Source organism: Salmo trutta, chromosome 12 (genome assembly GCF_901001165.1).
Source record: "Salmo trutta chromosome 12, fSalTru1.1, whole genome shotgun sequence".
Classification (NCBI taxonomy): Eukaryota; Metazoa; Chordata; class Actinopteri; order Salmoniformes; family Salmonidae; genus Salmo; species Salmo trutta.
In genome coordinates, this window is record NC_042968.1 from 60,441,411 (window position 1) to 60,462,584 (window position 21,174).

The 21,174-nt window shown below is 42.9% G+C and overlaps 2 protein-coding genes across 2 annotated transcripts; one reads left to right on the plus strand and one right to left on the minus strand.

The window, feature by feature from the left end:
* Positions 1 to 1,385: 1,385 nt before the first annotated feature.
* On the minus strand, positions 1,386 to 5,380 carry marchf5l (membrane-associated ring finger (C3HC4) 5, like). The gene is made up of 7 exons (XM_029768999.1): positions 5,249 to 5,380; positions 4,715 to 4,801; positions 4,420 to 4,622; positions 4,100 to 4,230; positions 3,729 to 3,903; positions 2,338 to 2,504; positions 1,386 to 2,209 (listed from the first exon to the last, which is right to left on the minus strand). The coding sequence occupies exons 2-7, from the start codon at positions 4,741 to 4,743 to the stop codon at positions 2,033 to 2,035; spliced, it is 882 nt and encodes a 293-aa protein (XP_029624859.1). The 5' UTR covers positions 4,744 to 4,801; positions 5,249 to 5,380; the 3' UTR covers positions 1,386 to 2,032.
* A 5,405-nt stretch (positions 5,381 to 10,785) lies between these two features.
* On the plus strand, positions 10,786 to 19,257 carry actr1b (actin related protein 1B). The gene is made up of 11 exons (XM_029769000.1): positions 10,786 to 10,993; positions 13,178 to 13,242; positions 13,350 to 13,425; positions 13,593 to 13,718; positions 13,865 to 13,989; positions 14,083 to 14,299; positions 14,416 to 14,508; positions 14,669 to 14,843; positions 15,007 to 15,068; positions 15,228 to 15,268; positions 17,172 to 19,257. Exons 1-11 carry the CDS (start codon positions 10,946 to 10,948, stop codon positions 17,272 to 17,274), a joined length of 1,131 nt encoding a protein of 376 aa, XP_029624860.1. The 5' UTR covers positions 10,786 to 10,945; the 3' UTR covers positions 17,275 to 19,257.
* The last annotated feature ends 1,917 nt before the right edge of the window (positions 19,258 to 21,174 follow it).

Here is a 21,174-nt window from a genome sequence, read left to right on the forward strand (position 1 = left end):
GCGTTCCTGGTGTAAGTCGGGCAGTTGTTGTTGCCATCCTGTACCTGTCCCACAGGTGTGATGTCGAATGTACCGATCCGGTGCAGGTATTGTTACACGTGGTCTGCCACCGCGAGGACGATCAGCTGTCTGTCCTGTCTCCCTGTAGCTTTGTCTTAGACGTCTCACAGTACGGACATTGCAATTTATTGCCCTGGCCACATCTGCAGTCCTCATGCCTCCTTGCAGCATGCCTAAGGCATGTTCACGCAGATGAGTATCTTTCTTTTTGTGTTTTTCAGAGTCAGTAGAAAGGCCTCTTTAGTGCCCTAAGTTTTCATAACTGTGACCTTTAATTGCCTACCGTCTGTAAGCTGTTAGTGTCTTAACGACCATTCCACAGGTGCATGTTCATTTATTGTTTATGGTTCATTGAACAAGCATGGGAAACAGTGTTTAAACTCTTCACAATGAAGATCTGTGAAATTATTTGGATTTTTATTAATTATCTTTTAAAGACAGGGTCCTGAAAAAGGTCTGTTTCTTTTTTTGCTGAGTTTATAACTCTGGCAGGATACAAAGGGCTGAAATTTTGGATGTCTACCCTTACTAAGGACATAAACTTCACGATGACGTAGTGTCCCCATGAGTGACAGAAGACTGAGCCAATCATGGCGTAATGCTCCTATTTTTTTGCTGGCTCGCCCCACCACCACAGAAAGCACTGACCTAGGCTGAAACACCTGCATTTTGGAGCTTGCTTACTCAAGAAAACAAAAATTAGACCGTGTGTATGTTATATATATTTTTTACATTGTTTGCAAACCTCTATGTGACATGTATTAATGCCAAAATAACATGCAAAACAGGCAAGTCCCTCCCCCAAAAATATTTATATATTTTTTTGCTAAAAATGTGGGGCTCAAAACATGAAGGGCTCTGATTTAGCTTATTCATAATGAATTCATCATTAACGTTTGGTTCATGCATGTGACCGACCAATACCTCACGAGGCTTCTTCACTCCAAGCTGAGACCTTGAAACCGAGATATCCCTTTGTTCTGGGCGTACTGCCAAATTGCTTAGACTGATAGTGAAGATTCCTCCCAGGCACGATCAATCAGTCACTTGTATGGACCCAGTCAAATTGGTTATTGGAAAAGCACAAACATAAAACGTTCCTTCACAAAGTGTTGCAATAATGTCAGCCAATCAGCGATCAATGAGTAAATGTTGTCCAATTGCAATGGAGGCAGTAACTCACATGGACTTACCGAGATGGCATTGGTCATCATTTGTACCCCTTGTTTCCTCACCTCCCCTACTATCAAACTTACCTTCCTCTGGCTGATGAGGCACCAAGGGAAAGTAGAAGTCATCCCACTTCAATAATAACAGAGAGAATGTAGTATTTAACAATCAAATCACTTTATTAGCTAATTCATTCTTACAGGCAAATAAAATAGCAAGGGTTCTACAACGTAGACCAGGGGTGTCGAACTCCTTTTACCCCGGGGGGCGCGTTCGGTCTTCAACGAGGTCCAAAGGGCAGCACTAAAAATAGGTTATATTTCCTTGTAATAAAAACTTGCAAAAAATTATTCTTATATATTTTTAATATATACTCAAACCACCCACGGGCCAGATTCGACCCCCTCGCCGGCCAGATCCAGTCCGCGGGCAGTATGTTTGACACCCCTGGTGTAGACACGCGCGCGCACACACACACACAAACGATTGAGTGGATATCTTACAATGAAATACCAGAGCATGGTTGAGTTCAGGAGACACCACTGGGAGAAAACACTTTCAAATAAAAAACTTACAATTGCATTTCTATTTGACAAGTTATCGGTTTGGAAACACCTCTTAAACACACCCCTTGTCTGAGTAAAATAAAACTACATTGTGCTTGATTGCAGGTTTCTCTTTGTGTGATGTCAGGGAACAGAGAGGATTCTGGGAGGCTGTCAATAGTTTCTGCTCCAACTTATATCTCCGCTCTACCTCTCCGTCCCTCCTTCGCCCTCTAGGGTTAGGGGGAGTGTTGTGTTCACTCGTTTCCACTATCCTCTGTGTCGTCCTCTCCTTCCTCGCTCCGTCCCTCTCCATCTATGTCCCTCTCTCTCACTGGGTAGTTGAGGATGTGGCGGTTGGCCTGGGTCAGGTACTGCTGCTGTTTGAAATACACCTTCAACACTCCCTTCATCACCACAAATGCTATACCACCCTACAATACAGAGGGAGAGAGAGGGAGAAAAAGTGAAACATAAAACACCTGCCACCCCAGACATACTGTACACACACACACACACACACACACACACACACACACACACACACCCACCCCCCCCTCACCAGAACGGTGCGTTGCAGAGACGAAGGTACCCTGCTGAAGATCAGTCGTCCCACCAGGCTGGCCACGGAGGGGAAGATGAGAGCTCCACACAAAGTACGAGACACTGACAGGTGGTCCCCTCCATTACTCCCATCAACTGGCACACGGGGCAATGGACGCCCTATACCTGTATGGGATGGGGGTGAGGGGAGGAGAGAGACAAAAAGGAGAGTTAAAAAAAAAAAAATGTATCAAGTGTGTTTCATTTGCAGAATGTACCACAGCGCCTTTGGAAAATATTCAAACACCTTGAATTTTTCCACATTTTGTTATGTTACAGCCTTATTCTAAAATTGATTAAATGTTTTTCTTCCCCCTCATCAATCTGCACAAAATACCCCATAATGACCAAGCAAAAACAGGTTTCTGTAGCATTGAAGGTCCCCAAGAAAACAGTGGCCTCCATCATTCTTAAATGGAAGAAGTTTGGAACCACCAAGACTCTTCCTAGAGCTGGCCGCCCGGCCAAACTAAACAATCTGGGGAGAAAGGCCTTGGTCAGGGAGGCGACCAAGAACACGATGGTCACTCTAACAGGGCTCCAAAGCTCCTCTGCGGAGATGGGAGAACTGGCCAGAAAGCCAACCATCTCTGCAGCACTCCACAAATCAAGCCTTTATGGTAGAGTGGCCAGACGGAAGCCATCCCTCAGTAAAAGGCACACCTGACAGCACTCTTGGAGTTTGCCAAAAGGCACCTAAAGAGTCACTGGTGTGATGAAACCAAGATTGAACTCTTTGGCCTGAATGCCAAGCGTCACGTCTGGAGGAAACCTTGCACCATCCCTACGGTGAAGTGAGGTGGCGGCAGCAGCATCAGGCTGTGGGGATGTTTTTCAGCGGCAGGGACTGGGAGACTAGTCAGGATCAAGGGAAAGATGAAAAGAGCAAAGTAAAGCAAGATCCTTGATGAAAACCTGCTCCAGAGCGCTCAGGACCTCAGACTGGGGCGAAGGTTCACCTTCCAACAGAAAAACGACCCTAAGCACACAGCCAAGACAACGCAGGAGTGGCTTTGGGACAAGTTCTTGAGTGGCCCAGCCAGAGCCCGGACTTGAACCTGATCGAACATCTGTGGAGAGACCTGAAAATAGCTGTGCAGCAACGCTCACCAGCCAACCTGACAGAGCTTGAGAGGATCTGCAGAGAAGAATGGGAGAAACTACCCAAATACAGGTGTGCCAAGCTTGTAGCGTCATACCCAAGAAGACGCTGAGTAAAGGGTCTGAATATTTGTATATATTTGCAAACATTTCTAAAAACCGTTTTTTTGCTTTTGTCATTAACGTAACAAAATGTGGAAAAAGTCAAGGGGTCTGAATACTTTCCGACTGCACTGTATGTGTATGTACCTGGCACTAGCAGCTGTAGTTTAGAGGAGTGTCTCTGCCACAACCTCAGTATGTAGTCCTCCCAGCGTATCATCTTGCCCAGGACCAGCATCACAGGGATGGTAGGTAGACCCATCAGGAGGAACAGAGGGTCAGCTCTCTCCATCACATCCAAGCCCTTCTTATGGCCTACCACCTGCAGAAATAGGGGGAGGAGGGAGAGGTAGGGAGGTAAGGAATTGTGAATCTCGTGTTCTGGGTTGCATTGGCGTTCGCAATGGATTCACTGAACTAGTTCGTAAGTTAGTGTTAGTTATGGTCAAAGGTTATGGGGTCTAGGGCAAGGGTATAATGGTTTGAGGTTCAGGGGTCAGGAGTAGAGGGTCATGTACCTGCATGACAGTCACAGCTCCATAGGTGACAGCTGACCAGTACACTGTCCCCACCACCACCCCAGCAGCAGCGAACGGACTGGCCCGCGACAGAGCCCTGTCCACCTGCTGGAGGAAGTACACCAATGGCCCTGGAGGGGGGGACAGACAGACATATACACAGTCAGTAAAAAGGGGGGGCAGAGACATATACATAGTCAGTAAAATACACACACCTGGACAGAAGACACTAAAGAGTAGAACTACCTTGTGTGTGTGTGTGCATGTGGGCTGTAAGTTGCCCATATCGGGAAAGACTATACTCTGTGTGTGTCAGTTACCCATCTTGGGGAAGACGATGCTGTACTCTGTGCCACACTGAGGGCAGCTGACAGCTCCTCCACTGTTTCCTTTCTGCTTCTCATCGAGCCAGCGCTGCAGGCAGGCCTGGTGGATCCACTTGGTACAGCCTTTACACCTGCAGGGGCTTACCCACTCTGCCACGCGGTCCTCTCTCTCTGTCGCAAAACACACCCAGCAGTGCCTGGACACACAGTGGGAGACACTGGTGAATACGCACAGACAAAGGCAGACAAAGGTGAACACACACACACACACACACACACACACACACACTTCTCAGGGGGCTCCTCTACACAGGCCATGTTGAGTCCGTTCAGTTCCTCTAGGTCCCTGTCTCAGCATGGGCCAGCCAGGAAGGACCTACACACAAACAGTCATTTTCACTTTCTCTACATCCTGCATCTGGTTAAATTATAGACAACATTTACCAACTTCCTGTATTAGCTTGCTTCTTCTACATTCAACTAACTCACTTTTGTTTTGGCTAAACTTGTAACTAATTTAGCTGTCTCAACCATGCTAAACTGACATGCCCCAGTCAGTGAACAACTGCAAGCTAATCTGAGATAACGTTAGCTAGCTAATGCTGTGATGCTGGTTTTCTGTGTTTTAGTTTGATCATAAAATGACATGTCGTCCATACAATTTGCCATTAAAACGTTTTAATCGCTTTGTGAATTTTGCTAAGGCCGAGATTGCGTCAAGTGTATAACGTTACTGTTAGTAGACTAGCAAAATAGTTTAGTAACGTTAGCTATGGAGGAATTCATAACTTCTAGTTGTTGAACAATGACAGTGGTTTCTCACCTCAATAATGCCTCTATATAAATACCCCGATGTCAGTTTTAAACTAGCTGAATGACAAGAGAAGAGTTTTGATCGCTAAATAATCTTCGTCAACTGTCACCACCATAAAGCAGACAAGAATAATAAAGTACTTCCGGGTCACGGATTTTTGGAATCCTTCAGAATAAGAGTAACGTCCTGTATACTTTGTAGCTTAATTAATAATTAGAGCGAAATTGTGCAGAATTATATATATATATATTATACTAGCTATCATACAAAGAATACTTTCAAGTATTTCTATGACATATTATGGGATAATTATTTTTTATAAATATTAAGCCTAAATGGTGAACAATATTTTTTGTGCATGCACAGTGCACGGTGCACTCCTATCATTTAGAGAACCATACACAATTTCCTGTAGTTTGTGTTGCAGTAAATGGATGTTCCATTCTACTTAGGAGCACTTCTAGTTTCCAAATCAACAGAGTTACACCCAGAGGAGCGTCACTGCTTGTTTTTTGCCCCTTCAAGAGAGTCCAATCAGCTGAAATCCAGTTTTTTTTTTTATCGGACTTAAATATTGCGCTGTACATAATCGTTTGTGTGTCCACAAAACCAGAGGCCTACTTACTAGAGTCCCTAATATACAAAACAGATAAGTTTGAACAAAACGTTTGCGTAGGGCCCCTGAACACTATATGGTACAAACATAGCACTGTAAAGGAAAAACTATTGTTTGTGTAAAACCAGGGTCCAGTCTACACTTTTGTACTGTCACTTTAACTCTCCGCTGACCGACTAATTCAGGACTATATCTTAATTACAAAGGAATAAATAAACTATTTTAGCGTACTCTTTGTTTGCTTCCAGTGTGAAATAAAACGCAGTTCCATACCAGACTTGCACTCTTGACTTGCGCTATAATGGTGGTGCCTAATTCCAACTATTAGCAGGTGGTTAGGTGAGAAGCGAACTGCTAAAGTGAAACAATGGAAACAATGTGATCAGTAGATGGAGTGTTAACTGACTGGCATTCCTGTAAATTACCTACTTTTTCTAATGATGATGAGCAGGCTGCAGACTTTACACATTTAAATCAGTGCAAGGCCAGCCCTTTGTGCCAAAATATGCCTCAGGTCAAGCGTTTTGGCCGGACAAATAAAAAATATTATCCGAGTAAGATCATGTAAATAGGTTTGTATCACACCAATCATCAGATTGCTTATGTTTCTTCAAATGGTGTGGAAGCAATGTTGATTTGTGCCCAGTGGGCTGATTCTACCGATGAGTGTTACTGTTGATGATCAATTTCTGTTGATGATCAATTGTCATTGATATTTGTTATGAATAAAGCATGCTTTTTTTTTAAAGAAATGTACTTGCATCTCTCTTGACTTTTTGAATGTAGTCATTTATTATTATTGTTTGTATATTTTCCGAAGTGTCCACCAGAAGGCTTTGACTTTTACATTGTACGCTATTTTGGTATGCAATGCATCCTGTGACTCAGTTTTTTATTCAAACTCACCTGTTTTGTACTTTAGGGACTCTAGTGAGTATACTGGACCCTATTTCTACGGACACACAATCAATACATTTTCCTGTATAGTGCTATATTTGTACTATATAATGTCCAGGGCCGCATTCTAAGCTGTTTGACCACAGTAAAAGTCCAGCAACACTTCCTGACCTAAGTTTTTGTTCAAACTGACCACTTTTGTATTCTAGTGACTCTAGAATACACTTTAAGCTGTTTGACCACAGTAAGGGCTCTATTCAATCTGTATCGCAGAAGTTCAGCGTTACAGCGCTATTGACATTTAAAGGCAATATTCCTGTGTTAGTTGAGACTGCATTGACAGTAAACGCTGCATATATCGGCTCAATCGTAAATTAGCTTTACATTTCTATTGTGCAATCTATAACGCTTCAGCAATACAGAATGACTAGAGCACTGAAGGTCTAGAAACGCTTCCTATGACCTAGGTTTTTGTTCAAACTCATCTGTTTTGTACAGGTACTTGTCTATGGTGCAATATCTATGTCCAATATGAAAAACATACTGCATTTAAGCTGATTGGCCACTCTTTAAGGGCTGCAAAATGAGCAGCAAAACTGTCATCAATGCAAAGAGTGGCTACTTTGAAGAATCACAATATAAAATATATTTTAATTGGTTTAAGACTTTTTTGGTTACTACATGATTCTATATGTGTTATTTCATAGTTTTGATGTCTTCACTGTTATTCTACAATGTTGAAAATAGTATATATATATATATATATACACACACTACATGACCAAAAGTACGTGGATACCTGCTCATCGAACATCTCATTCTAAAATCATGGGCATTAATATGGAGTTGGTCCCCCTTATACCAGCCTCCACCCCTCTGGGAAGGCTTTCCAGTAGATGTTTGGAATACTGTGGGGACTTGGTTCCATTCAGCCACAAGAGCATTAGTGAGGTCATGCAGTGATGTTGGCAGATTAGGCTTGGCTCGCAGTCAGCGTTCCAATTCATCCCAAAAGGTGTTCGATGGGGTTGAGGTCAGGACTCTATGCAGGCCAGTCAAGTTCTTCCACACCAATCTCGTCAAACCATTTCTGTATGGACCCTGCTTTGAGCACAGGGGGCATTGTCATGCTGAAACAGGAAAAGGCCTTCCCCAAACTTTTGCCACATAGTTGGAAGCACAGATTCGTTTGGAATGTCATTGTATGCTGTAGCATTAAGATTTCCCTTCACTGGAACTAAGGGGCCTAGCCCGAACCATGAAAAACAGCCCCAGACTATTATTCTTCCTCCACCAAACTTTACAGTTGGCACTATGCATTGGGTCAGGTAGCGTTCTCCTGGCATCCGCCAAACCCAGATTCGTCCGTCGGACTGACAGATGGTGAATCGGGATTCATCACCTCAGAGAACGCTTTTCCACTGCTCCAGAGTCCAATGGTGCAAGCTTTACACCACTCCAGCCGATGCTTGGCATTGAGCACGGTGATCTTAGGCTTGTGTGCGGCTGCTCGGGCATGGAAACACATTTCATGACGCTCCCGAGAAACAGTTATTGTACTGACGTTGCTTCCAGAGAAAGTATGGAACTCTGTAGTGGGTGTTGCAACCGAGGACAGATGATTTTTACATTTCTCCTAGACGTTTCCACTTCACAATAACAACACATAGTTGACTGGGGCAGCTCTAGCTCAGGGCAGAAATTTGATGAACTGACTTGTTGGAAAGGTGGCCTCCTATGACGGTGTCACGGTGAAAGTCACTGGGCACTTCAGTAATGCCATTTTACAAAAAAATTTATCAATGGAGACTGCATGGCTGTGTACTTAACTTTATACACCTATCAGCAACGGGTGTGGCTGAAATAGTCAAATCCACTAATTTGAAGTGTCCACAAACTATTGTATATCTAGTGTACGTAGAGTTGAAGTCGGAAGTTTACATACACTTAGGTTGGAGTCATTAAATCTTGTTTTTCAATAACTCCACAAATTTCTTGTTAACAAACTATAGTTTTGGCAAGTTGGTTAGGACATCTACTTTGTGCATGACACAAGTAATTGTTCCAACAATTGTTAACAGACAGATTATTTCACTTATAATTCAATGTATCACAATTCCAGTGGGTCAGATATTTACATACACTAAGTTGACTGTGCCTTTAATCAGCTTTTAAAATTCCAGAAAATTATGTTATGGCTTTAGAAGCTTCTGATAAGCTAATTGACATAATTTGAGTCAATTGGAGGTGTACCTATGGATGTATTTCAAGGGCTACCTTCAAACTCAGTGCCTCTTTGCTTGACATCATGGGAAAATCCAAAGAAATCAACCAAGACCTCAGAATTTTTTTTTGTCTGGTTCATCCTTGGGAGCAATTTCTAAACACCTGAAGGTACCACGTTCACCTGTAGAAACAATAGTACGCAAGTATAAACACCATGGGACCATGCAGCCGTCATACCGCTTAGGAAGGAGACGCGTTCTGTCTCCTAGAGATAAACGTACTTTGGTGGGAAAAGTGCAAATCAATCCCAGAACAAAAGCAAAGGACCTTGTGAAGATGCTGGAGGAAACAGGTACAAAAGTATCTATATCCACAGTAAAACAAGTCCTATATCGACATAACCTGAAAGGCCGCTCAGTAAGGAAGAAGCCACTGCTCCAAAACCGCCATAAAAAAGCCAGACTACAGTTCTTAACTGCACATGGGGAGAAAGATCGTACTTTTTGGAGAAATGTCCTCTGGTCTGATGAAACAAAAATATAACTTTTTGGTCATAATGACCATCGTTATGTTTGGAGGAAAAAGGGGGAGGCTTGCAAGCCGATGAACACCATCCCAACCCTGAAGCAGAACTGAAAAAGTGTGTGCGAGCAAGGAGGCCTACAAACCTGACTCAGTTACAGGAGGAATGGGCCAAAATTCACCCAACTTATTGTGGGAAGCTTGTGGAAGGCTACCTGAAACGTTTGACCCAAGTTAAACAATTTATAGGCAATGCTACCAAATACTAATTGAGTGTATGTAAACGTCTGACCCACTTGGAATGTGATGAAATAAATAAAAGCTGAAATCATTCCCTCTGCTATTATTCTGACATTTACATTCTTAAAATAAAGTGGTGATCCTAACTGACCTAAAACGGGACTTTTTACTAGGGTTAAATGTCAGGATTTGTGAAAAACTGAGTTTAAATGTATTTGGCTAAGGTGTATGTAAACTTCTGACTTCAACTGTAATTTTAAGCCTTATTCATACAGTTTTGTTGAATAGAAATACATCATATAAAATGTTTCATATTTGTATTATATTTGTATTGTGTATTTGAGATATTTTTACTTTGAGTATGCAGCATTACTAGTTATGTTTTTTGCCCTCTCATGATAATTACTTATGGTAATTATGTAGATTACATTTTCGATGACATTTAGTTTCATTTAACTGGTTAAACAACATTGTAAGTGCTAACATTTCCTCACAAAATATTACGAATTTTTGCCATTTGTATAATTTTTTACCATCTTCATTACAATACTTTTATTTTGAAGGGATATCGCCAAAGTCACCTCGTTATTCTTTCTTGGTCTTGCTTTTTCTTGCTTGCTTCTCAGAGGTCTGACTGTCCTACTGACCGCCAAAAATCCATACCTCAGTGCCAAAAATACACAACAGTCCTTCTGATTACAGAGACTTTATTCTTAAAGGGAAAGAAACACTGTCATATTTTGTATCTAAACATTTTGGGGTGTTCTGGAATTTATGACAGATACACTACACATAACTTATATTCAGTAATAGCTAATTACCAATTCTAATTAACCATGATTTCAAAAACATGCACACAAATATAACTTCTCTAATGCTCATCTAGTCATCTTGTAAAGGGAGAAAAGTTGATTTCCATCATGAAGATGATGGAAAAGCCAGCCAGCCAAAACGGTGCACACGCTGACAACCCTAAATAGAGGGTTTGACAGTGAGTACGTAAACTCCAGCTGGCAGCATTGCGATTGGCTGTTGCCAGTGTCCGTTTAGACAACCAGACACAGTTAGGTTGTGATCAAAGCAAGCATCGGCAGCGAGTCGTATGAGCCCAGAGTGACAGGGCGTTATTTACATGATTAAAATATCCACTAGGCCACATTTTATTGAAGGAATTATTGAAACATATCTTAAACAATCAGTTCGTCATGGAGTCCTATGACATTATAGCTAACCAACCGGTTGTGATCGATAATGTAAGTATGATGTCACTCATCCACACCCTGCCTTGCCCGCTAAATGACTAGCCAGGAAGGTTAGCTAGCTTATTGTGTTGGAAGCTTTGTTAGCTGACATTATTGAATACTGTGTACCAGCTTGCTATTCATCAATATATTCCAGTTGCACCAAGCTCTTCCCATGTGCATGTCGTGTAGAATGTCTCTTTGTCAATTTAGTTTTGTTGCATTGCATAGCTTGCTAGCTAACTTGTGTGCTTAAGAACCAGCTTGCTAGTGCTAGCTAGCTATCTAGCTTACGTTACGTGGTTTTTCTTTTAAACGCGGTATAACGCTAGCTACATCTCACATCTCCATCATATTTTCTGTGCTGGAAGAATAACAAGATGCATATGATAAAATTATAGTCGCATCAGCTACTAGGTAGCTAGCTGCAACACCGGCTAGACACATTATTTCGCCGGGAGACGAACCCCACCTTGGCTTGCTAACGGCTAGCCATCTATGCTGAGTCGTTCCATGTCATTTCAGCAAGCCATAACACCCACCATCTCCGATTGTTCTGATATTTTTTCAGTAGTTAGAAACCGATAGGATTGACATTCCTGAAACATTATTTTCATAAAATGTAATTTTGTCTTGGAGAAATTAAGCTATTTGATTGCACCCAAATTGGCCATTTTTGTTAGACCATTCCTGGTGAACAAGCAAACTATTCGACTAGAGCAGTTCTAATGGTTTCAATGTTATGGTCTCTGATGGTCTTCAATGGTGAAAGTCCCAAACACACTGTATAGTGTTTTGCAATTGGTGTTTTTTGTTGTTGTTGGTAAATGTCACTAATCATATACATATAGGGGCTGTTTCCTGATAATTATTTTGGGACACATAAGACTGCCATGCAATTCATTATTTTATTAGGGTTGTCACAACATTTTAAACCATTTGTATTGTTTTATTTTAGCCCATTTATCCATCAACGTTTTGGGCTTGTCAAAAAAGTATTCATATGGGAATTGAATAGGGATAGCCGTCTCAGAGAGCGGCCTCTTGTTGGACTATTCAAGGAGAGTAGGGTTGAAGTATTAGGTTGCTAAGAGATGGGCAAACTGAATTGCTTTCATGGAGGACTGGCTTGAATTGAGTTAAATCGATTGGTTTACAACCTAAAGTTGCAAAGGAAATGTTGTGATATATACACTCAAGAGACCAGCCAAATGGATAGTGTGGCGTTATAGCAGAAACAACGACATCTAGTGGTCAACTTGGTATAATGGTAAATATTGCAAGCGACTTCAATTACACATTCTCCAAACAGGAGGGAAAACATCACCAGATTTACAGGGAATACATTACATAGTATGGAGAAGCAATACTCCAAGTCACAGCTTCATACTACTTGTCTAACATAGATAACTTATACTGTTTACCGGTTGTTGGAGTGGGATTGGGATGGGGTGTATGTGGATGGATTTTGACAATTTTGGGGTGATTTTTAGGAAATGCTAATCGTATCTATTAATAGCTACATCAACTTTTTAAGAGCAATCTGAGATGGTGGGTGTCAATCCATTTTCTTATGCTTTTTGAAGTAGAACGACCCTGATGCTAGCCCTGCATTGCCAGAGAAGTTAGCTAGCTAGCAGCATTAGCAAGCGCTAACTATCGCCATCAGTCACTGATCATGCGCCTTAGGGCATACCAGTCTGAAAATAAACAACTTCAATCCAAAAAATACCTACTTGAAATTGCATTTTCAATTTTCTTTGCTAGATTATTTATCCTGAATGAGTGTACCCGACCATGCAGGTTGTTTTCGACGTAGTGCTTACCTGTGTCATCTCTTGCCCTGATTAGCCCCGAGGCCCGTCATGGGCTCTGTTTTTAAAGCTACACAAGTAGCATACTGTTTTACTAGAAGGGTACTCAAACCCTTATGAAAAGTTGAATTATAAAGAAGGGACTGTGATGCTGCCATGACCCAGCAGACAAAGACTGCAAAGTGTAATATCTCATCCAGAGAGGGATGATGCCTTCTTCAGCTTCAGGCGGTGTCTTGTGAGACACACACACACATATGAGGAGTGTTAATTGCATTGGGTGGGGGCAGACAACACAAGCAGTTTTTAGCTCAATATGGACCCATTTCTCTCTGTTTTAATTTCAACTCCTATTTACCTATATCGTTCCTTTTCTCCCCAGGGTTCAGGCGTTGTCAAAGCTGGCTTTGCTGGAGACCAGATCCCCAAATATTGCTTCCCCAACTAGTAAGACCTCCATTTTTACTTATCCTACACCAACAACACACCGCTGATATTCAGTCAGATAGCATCCAGGGGATTTGTGTTGTGTTCATGACTCTGTTGTGTTCCAGTGTGGGCCGTCCCAAGCATGTGCGCGTGATGGCAGGAGCCCTGGAGGGGGACCTCTTCATCGGACCCAAAGCAGAGGTAGGCTTCACACCATTGGCTTCCTCGCGCACACACACACACACACACACACACACACACACACACACACACACACACACACACACACACACACACACACACACACTATGAATGGGCCTGTCTCAACAAGCCTCTATCTAACCCTTCTCTTACCCCTCCCCTCTCAGGAGCACAGAGGGTTGCTGTCAGTGAGGTATCCCATGGAGCACGGCATAGTGAAGGACTGGAACGACATGGAGAGGATCTGGCAGTACGTCTACTCCAAGGAACAGCTGCAGACCTTCTCAGAGGAGGTGAGCTCTCCTCTCTCTTTCATAACCTCATTCCTTGTTTTGGTGGTCAATGCAGAACAGTCGACCACATGCTTCCTTCAGTAGCCACGGCCACTGGCTTTAGTCACAGATTATTAAACTGTCCTTCTCTCTCTCCTTCCCTCCAGCACCCTGTCCTGTTGACTGAAGCTCCCCTGAACCCCAGTAAGAACAGGGAGAAGGCGGCTGAGGTTTTCTTCGAGACCTTCAACGTCCCCGCCCTCTTTATCTCCATGCAGGCAGTCCTCAGTCTGTGAGTATGTTTCACTGTGTGTTTGTGTGTGTGTGGTAGTGTCTCACTCACGCTTTTGTGTGTATGTTATACTCGCATCCCTCTCTTGCTCAGCTATGCGACAGGGCGCACCACAGGGGTGGTGTTAGATGCGGGCGACGGGGTGACCCACGCGGTTCCCATCTACGAGGGCTTTGCCATCCCCCACTCCATCATGAGGGTGGATATCGCTGGCAGGGACGTGTCCCGCTACCTCCGACTGCTGCTACGCAAGGAGGGCTACGACTTTCACACCTCCGCCGAGTTTGAGGTGGTTCGCACCATCAAAGAGGTACGGGACGGACTGTGTGACCCAGACATACACGTGTGTCACCAAACGAAAAGAAACGCAGGGCTCTATAGCTGTCGATAGGAATGTGTCGATAATGTGTGTGTTTCTGTCCTCAGAGAGCCTGCTACCTGTCCCTGAACCCCCAGAAGGATGAGACTCTGGAGACCGATAAGGCCCAGTACACCCTCCCCGACGGCAGCACGCTAGATGTTAGTATTTAACACACACACACACAACCTTTTTTTGTTTTCTTTTGAAGGATTACAAACATCAACAACATCATAATCACCATGATGACCCTGAGCCTAATCTCTGACACCCAGTTGACCCTAACTTTGACCTTTGCACCCCCCCCCCCCCCCCGTCCAGATTGGTCCAGCCCGGTTCCGAGCACCAGAGCTGCTGTTCAGGCCAGACTTGATCGGAGATGAGAGCGAGGGCATCCATGAGGTGCTGGCCTTCGCTATCCAGAAGTCTGACATGGACCTCCGACGCACACTCTTCTCCAACATCGTACTGTCTGGAGGATCCACACTGCTCAAAGGTTACGCGCACACACACACACACACACTGACTGTTCAACATCAACTAATACCAGTGTGTTGTGAATGGGAAGTGGGTGTTTTCTCATGTGGTTTAAGGCTCCTTAGCTCAGCATTGCACAAACACACACACCCTGTTAGCTAACATAGTCTTTTCTGCTGTAGGCTTCGGTGACAGGCTACTAAGCGAAGTGAAGAAGCTCGCTCCCAAAGATGTGAAAATCAAGGTATAGTAGCTAATAAGTTCATGCCCAGGGGCCTCTTCTTGGCCAGAGCTCAGCATGTTAGTATGTAAGCCTGATGTTTTTAGCAAATGTTGGCAGGATGTTGTCATGTCAGCAAGCCCCTGCTGACTTCCTTTCTCCCTCGCTCTGTTTCATGTCCAGATCTCCGCCCCTCAGGAGAGATTGTACTCCACGTGGATTGGGTAAGAGATCACCACAACATACACACACCAGGGATGCAAACTCGTCGCTTATTGGCGGTGTTCGCCGTTTTTTGATCTCAGAATAGGCTGTCCGTGTAGATCCGAAGGAAGAGAAAAAAAAGTATGGAAATCATTGACTGAGCACAGAATGCATCCCAGAATGCATCCCTACGCATTCTAATAAAGGAATAGCATGACGTCAGATCAGAATCAGCGCTTCATTCAAAATCACGTGTTTCCGCTGTGATCAGCCAGCCGCATCCTCTACCAACCATTACTCACCTGCGTCTCCCCGTCCACTCTTTCTGTGCATCTTTAAATCTAATTTAGCCGCGTCGGCGAGCTGGGGTATGCAGAAACTGACAAGTCTTCTGTTACATTTGTGCAATTATTGGAGCAGCTCGAGCGAAGTGGATACATAGTGTTTTTTCATTTTGCCTGTTTAGAACCAAGAGCACAGACCAGTCTGACTAGGCTCCGCTGTCACGCAGCCTCTGAGTGCCATAGAGGAAAAACGGAGCACAGTGGCGGTCATGCTTGCGCCTTTTACATCGCTGAACACCGTATGTCTCTGGCCTAAATCATTCAAAAGTTATGCCCCATTTACTGGAGCTACCTTTCTACCACGAATTCCTGCGTGTGTTTATATAATTTCATAAACCATGACGCGGGCTGTTTTTAAAGTGAAACTGACAGTGTTTTAGAAACATGAAATCGTATTAAAATCTGTTCATATTTTTACATTGTCTGACAAGCGACCACTTAGATATGGTAACTTTCACATTTTCATACTTTCGTAGAATGCTTGGGAATGACGTAGAGTGAGGCATTTGTGAAGATTCAATATCAATTTAGAGTGGAAAAGCGGCCGTGCGTTTGGAAAATCAATAGACACTGCAGTAAATAAAACCATTGCCAATCAGAGCTACAGTAGGCCTATATGCAAATAAGCCATTTGTCACACGAGCCTGCCATCGTTCACTTTGAACTGGACTGTGTGTTTACAGGCAGTAGCAACTGGCGACTTTAGATCATTAGAACGCATTCGCCAAAAGCCACAAAATACACCTGAATGGATTTCTGAAAATATGTAAACACCACAGGAGTCCTCCTACATTTGGGAACTTTACAGTCTTATTGATCAAACAACCATGAAAAGGTAGGCTCTCTCTCCATCAGTTTCCTATCCACATCAACAAATCAACTGTTAGCCTGAGCGAGATGAGCTAAAATCTAACGAGGGAACAGTAGATAAACCCTCTCAAACTTTTTCCGCTTGAAGATGGCCGTCAAAATAGCACTGATAAACGATGGGGAATGGTAGCCTGCTCGCCATTCTGCAGCTTGCCTGCCAATGCATGCTTGTCCCAACCCACATTTGAATAACTGAATGGGAATCCCTGCCCATTTTGATCGATGCCAAATACATTGGATTGACAACTAAGACGTATGCTAACTGTGGATAACAGTCGTTCGAGTTCAGCATAGCTAGCTAGCAAAGTGATTCACATTTCTTGCTAGCTAACCAAATGACACATGCATCTCTAGCTGTAGCCACAGAAAAACGACACGGGGGCGAAAAAGTCGGCCACTCACCCATCCGTCCAATGACATGACATGGTCCCAGAAGATAGCTAGCTAACATTAGGCTCCGTGTTTGTAGCTCGCTAAATAAATGGCCACACCGATAGATAACCTAGCCAATTAGTCACATTATGACTCATTTGTGATCATTGCCCTTGCTAGTTTAAATGTGTCGACGTTTGTCCGTTTTTGTCCAAAATATTGAGTCATTGAAACTGAATCCCTAATGGCTGGAGACAGCAAACCATGTACCAGGCCAGCTGTGACTTATGACCTGATAGCACTCACTCACCTGTCATCCCTCTTGTGTTCTGCGTAGTGGCTCCATCCTGGCGTCGTTGGACACCTTTAAGAAGATGTGGGTCAGTAAGAAGGAGTATGAGGAGGACAGAGCACGGGCCATCCACAGGAAGACCTTCTAACACCGCTGCCATTAAACTGCTCTCAACGTTAGCTATCTGCCCCCCAACCTTCCCTCACACTACCATCGAATGTTCCTGTATCAGCCCTCAGTTGCCCCACATTACCAATTTGCCCCAGATAATTCCAACTACCCCCATATTGCCCTCCATTACCACGCCATACAGCCCAATGTCTGCCCCCCCTTTGCTACCCCCATCCTCTGGCCAGAGGAGTTTCTATATACACCTTCCCTCAGTTCAGCATGCCTTTTGTTGCCACCCACCGCACCCATGGGTGTAGGGAGAGAGCAGGATGCCCCTTCAGGTAAACCTGTGACCCCCATCACCTCCTCCCTCCACACACACACACCCCTCGACCCCAAAGATACCCCTCACACAGACCCAGGGCTGTGTGTGCTTCTGTCAATACTGTGGACTGTCTGTTTTTCTGTTCTTAAGGGGGCAATGCTATACTCTACTCAACCCTGAAGTATTTATATTACTTTCCTATCTACCCTGCCCTGTACGATGCCTAGCATCATATCATTCAGTGACAATGAAGGTGAATGTTTTTTTTCTTCTCGATACTGTAAGAATTTCATTCCAAACCGAAGAGATGATTGATTTTTGCTTTTTAAAATTATTTTTTCATATTTCGGTCATCACGGTTACAAATCACCATGTTGATGTCGATGGTTGAAGTCACCGTTGTTTTAGTTTCCATTTGTTGAATTAGTTTGTATTGAGGGGTATTGGGATAGGTTAGGCTGCTCTGTGGGGCCTGGGGTAAAGAATACCACTGTGTTTGACATCGGCTCATAAAACATCCAAGGAATTCATTGGATTAAAGGAACTTCTCTCTCCGCCAACCCTCCTACAGGTGTTTAACAACAATGACTACTGGTCATGTTTAGACGGCAGCGATGTTTAACGCTTCCTTATGTTGATGTGGCAAAATATAAAGTATCTCCATTCGGTTAGCTGTGTTTTTTTCCCCTCTTTGTCTAAAAAGGATGTTTGTGAAATGGTTTGACAACAGAGGAGTGATGAGATGTACCCTCGTCACTCAGTACAAAACCCAATATGGGGATTTAGATGTTGTGACCATTACTATTTCTAAATGACCGTTTAAAGATATGAACGCTAAACTTGAATGCCTTATAAAAGATTTATCTGACAAAGTGCTGTCTGTGGAAAAAGTTGACATTTGGGCCTACATCAGATGTGTTCCTGTTATTAGTGGTCTGTGTTCAACAGAGAGACTGGTCTGAGAGCTGTGTACCTGGACAGGTTACATTTTGAGGTCTTAAGTCTCCCCTAACCACTGTTGCAGGGTCAGATTTATTCATCACCCAACTGGTTAACCTTCAGATTGTTTGATTGTTTATCTGATCTTAAACCGGGAGTGAACTCTGATCTCAGTGTTAGAGGTCAAGGGAAGGCCACTGAGATCTTCCTCCGACAAACATTTTAATTTTTCATCTCCAAAGGCTCCATTTAAACCATGGTGGGGATTAACTGTTAAATATGCAACTGTTGTTTTAAGTGTATGTATGGGATAGAAACATTGAGAGATGTTTAGTTGCTATAGACTGTAGTAAGACCATTCTCACAATAAGGATGTAGAAGCACAAGATGGCGGAGTATTATCAGTTAGTTTCTACCATCTATTTCCCCCCTCATGTACCAGTAGAAGTCTGGGTGTTATTATGGCTAAGCTGGGTTCCCTGCATCTCATTGGCAGTAAAGAGGTTGTGTCCAAACCTGTGTCCGCCTTCCTTCCGTGCCCCGACACCGGAAAGTCCACTTTATCTTCTGGGTGTTTTTAAAAAGGTTCTAAACTTCATCAGCCTTGTGTACAGTGGAACACTTTTCAAAAAGTCAACAACAACTAAAGAAGATCGTTAAATACAGGAATAAAAATGTACAATACTGTTTATTCAAGTCTTGCTTTTACTTTTCATTTTGTAAATTCAGTATAATAAAATAAGTTAATGACTGCTGTTGGAGGTGTCTGTGTTTTATATATAATTAATTATAGTCATAACCATAACCAACAGGATGCTGTGAAGTCTTTTCGACATTGTGACCCAGTTCGGTTACACTTGTAACTTTGGTCCCATTTTATTAAACAGACATAAAAAGGCTTTATAAGGCATTCATTCGTAAGCGCTACACAAATGCTTTACAAAGTCATACCACATTTATAAGCGTCCTATTAAATAAACGGAGTGCTCTCTGGACCTTTTCTCAATAAGAGGTCATCTATGGAGGTCATCCATGGAGAACAGAAGGAGGCTGCAGTGGGTTTATTGGTCGGAGGTAAGTGCTTTGTAAGTGCTGTACGCTACAGTACATGTTTATGAACATCTAAACGATAACAACCAGTCTGTTTCCTTGTACAGCACACTTCTATATTTTCATGTACAGTAGGTAGGATTAATAGACTTAATTCTGAATAGGAACTAGTTATAATGCATATTACAATCACTCTTGGCTTGATATCCTAAAGCATTTGCTTCTCATTAGTAATGCATGTGATGAACACATACCCCTCTGATACCTATTACATCTCACTAGCATTTAATAACTATTTTGTTTTACATGATCATTATTCATGACTCTCCATCGTAGATAATGGATGATCAGGAGGGATATTGGGTGGGTAAATACTTATTTGGCTGTTTTGTACCAATGACACTAATACTATAAAGAAGTAGAGGCCTTGTGAACAACAGTGTGTCTTCAAGGCTCAAAGTATATCTGTTTGCTTACAGGTAACAATACTCTCCCCAAACGCTCTCGAAGGAGGTTGCATTATTGTGTGTTTGTCTTTCAACTTCCGGCCCATTGACACACAAGTAAAACCATCAGTAAATGTGAATTACGTTTGTCAAAACTATGTACAAAAGTGCACAGAATTTGAAAGATATAGTGAATTCGGGAGGTAGCCCCGACCGGGACTCAAGCACAGATCTAGTGACTGTGAACCTTACCCGTTATGCCAAGAGGTCCAAATCTCTTGACGAGGTCACTAGGTGTTGGCTTAATATATTGTAGCTACTATATGTTTACGTTGAGGACAAAGATATTTTTTTAAATTACGTTTGTTTTCCTGTAGCTAGTGCAAGCACGACGATGCCAACGTTATTGCAGTTAGCGTTCCCATAGAGATGGCATGGTTAGCTTGCTAGCGCATTTTGACTGTATCTAATGGTCGTTATCCACACAGGCTATTTCCCTTGTTGCCGGGCTAGATAAGGTGAATAGACATTCATCAAAATCTACTGAATGTGTTCACCTTATGTATCCCGGCAAGGACATATTTATTGCGATTGTTTTTCAACTTCCGGCACATTGACAAACAGGGAGGAGATGTCCTAAAGAGAAATTACATTTATCAAAAATATTAAATAAAATGCACATAATCTGAAAGATATGTTTATTCTCTGTTGAGGAAAATTCTTAGATGATGTCTAATGTTGATGCCAAATAAGATCCAACATTATTTAACAACCATCTTAAATGGGTCTCTGATGAGTCAGTATGTTGACCAGTGTCCTGTGGTATGTTGCAGTGGGAGAAGTGACCCCAAACGTCCACTGAAGAGAAGAAAGAGCATGGAGGAACCTCCACTTAGTGAGTTATGTTGGGCTGGGTCAGGAGAAAGTCATCAAGTTGGCTTCTTCACAATCTGATAGGATTCACCATCACAGTCATGTGTAGAACGAGATCAGATCTACTGTCCACTGTACCGTGGTGTGTGTCATGGTGAACATGGGGAATACCGGTCAGAGTCTGGTCCTGTCTACTGGGTCTAGAGAAGGAGGGGGAGGGACGCCTGTAAAGGTCTTGATGAAATTTAGAACAAAATTCCAAACCAAGGTAGATTAGTGTCCTTTCCCTGCACACTTTTAGAAT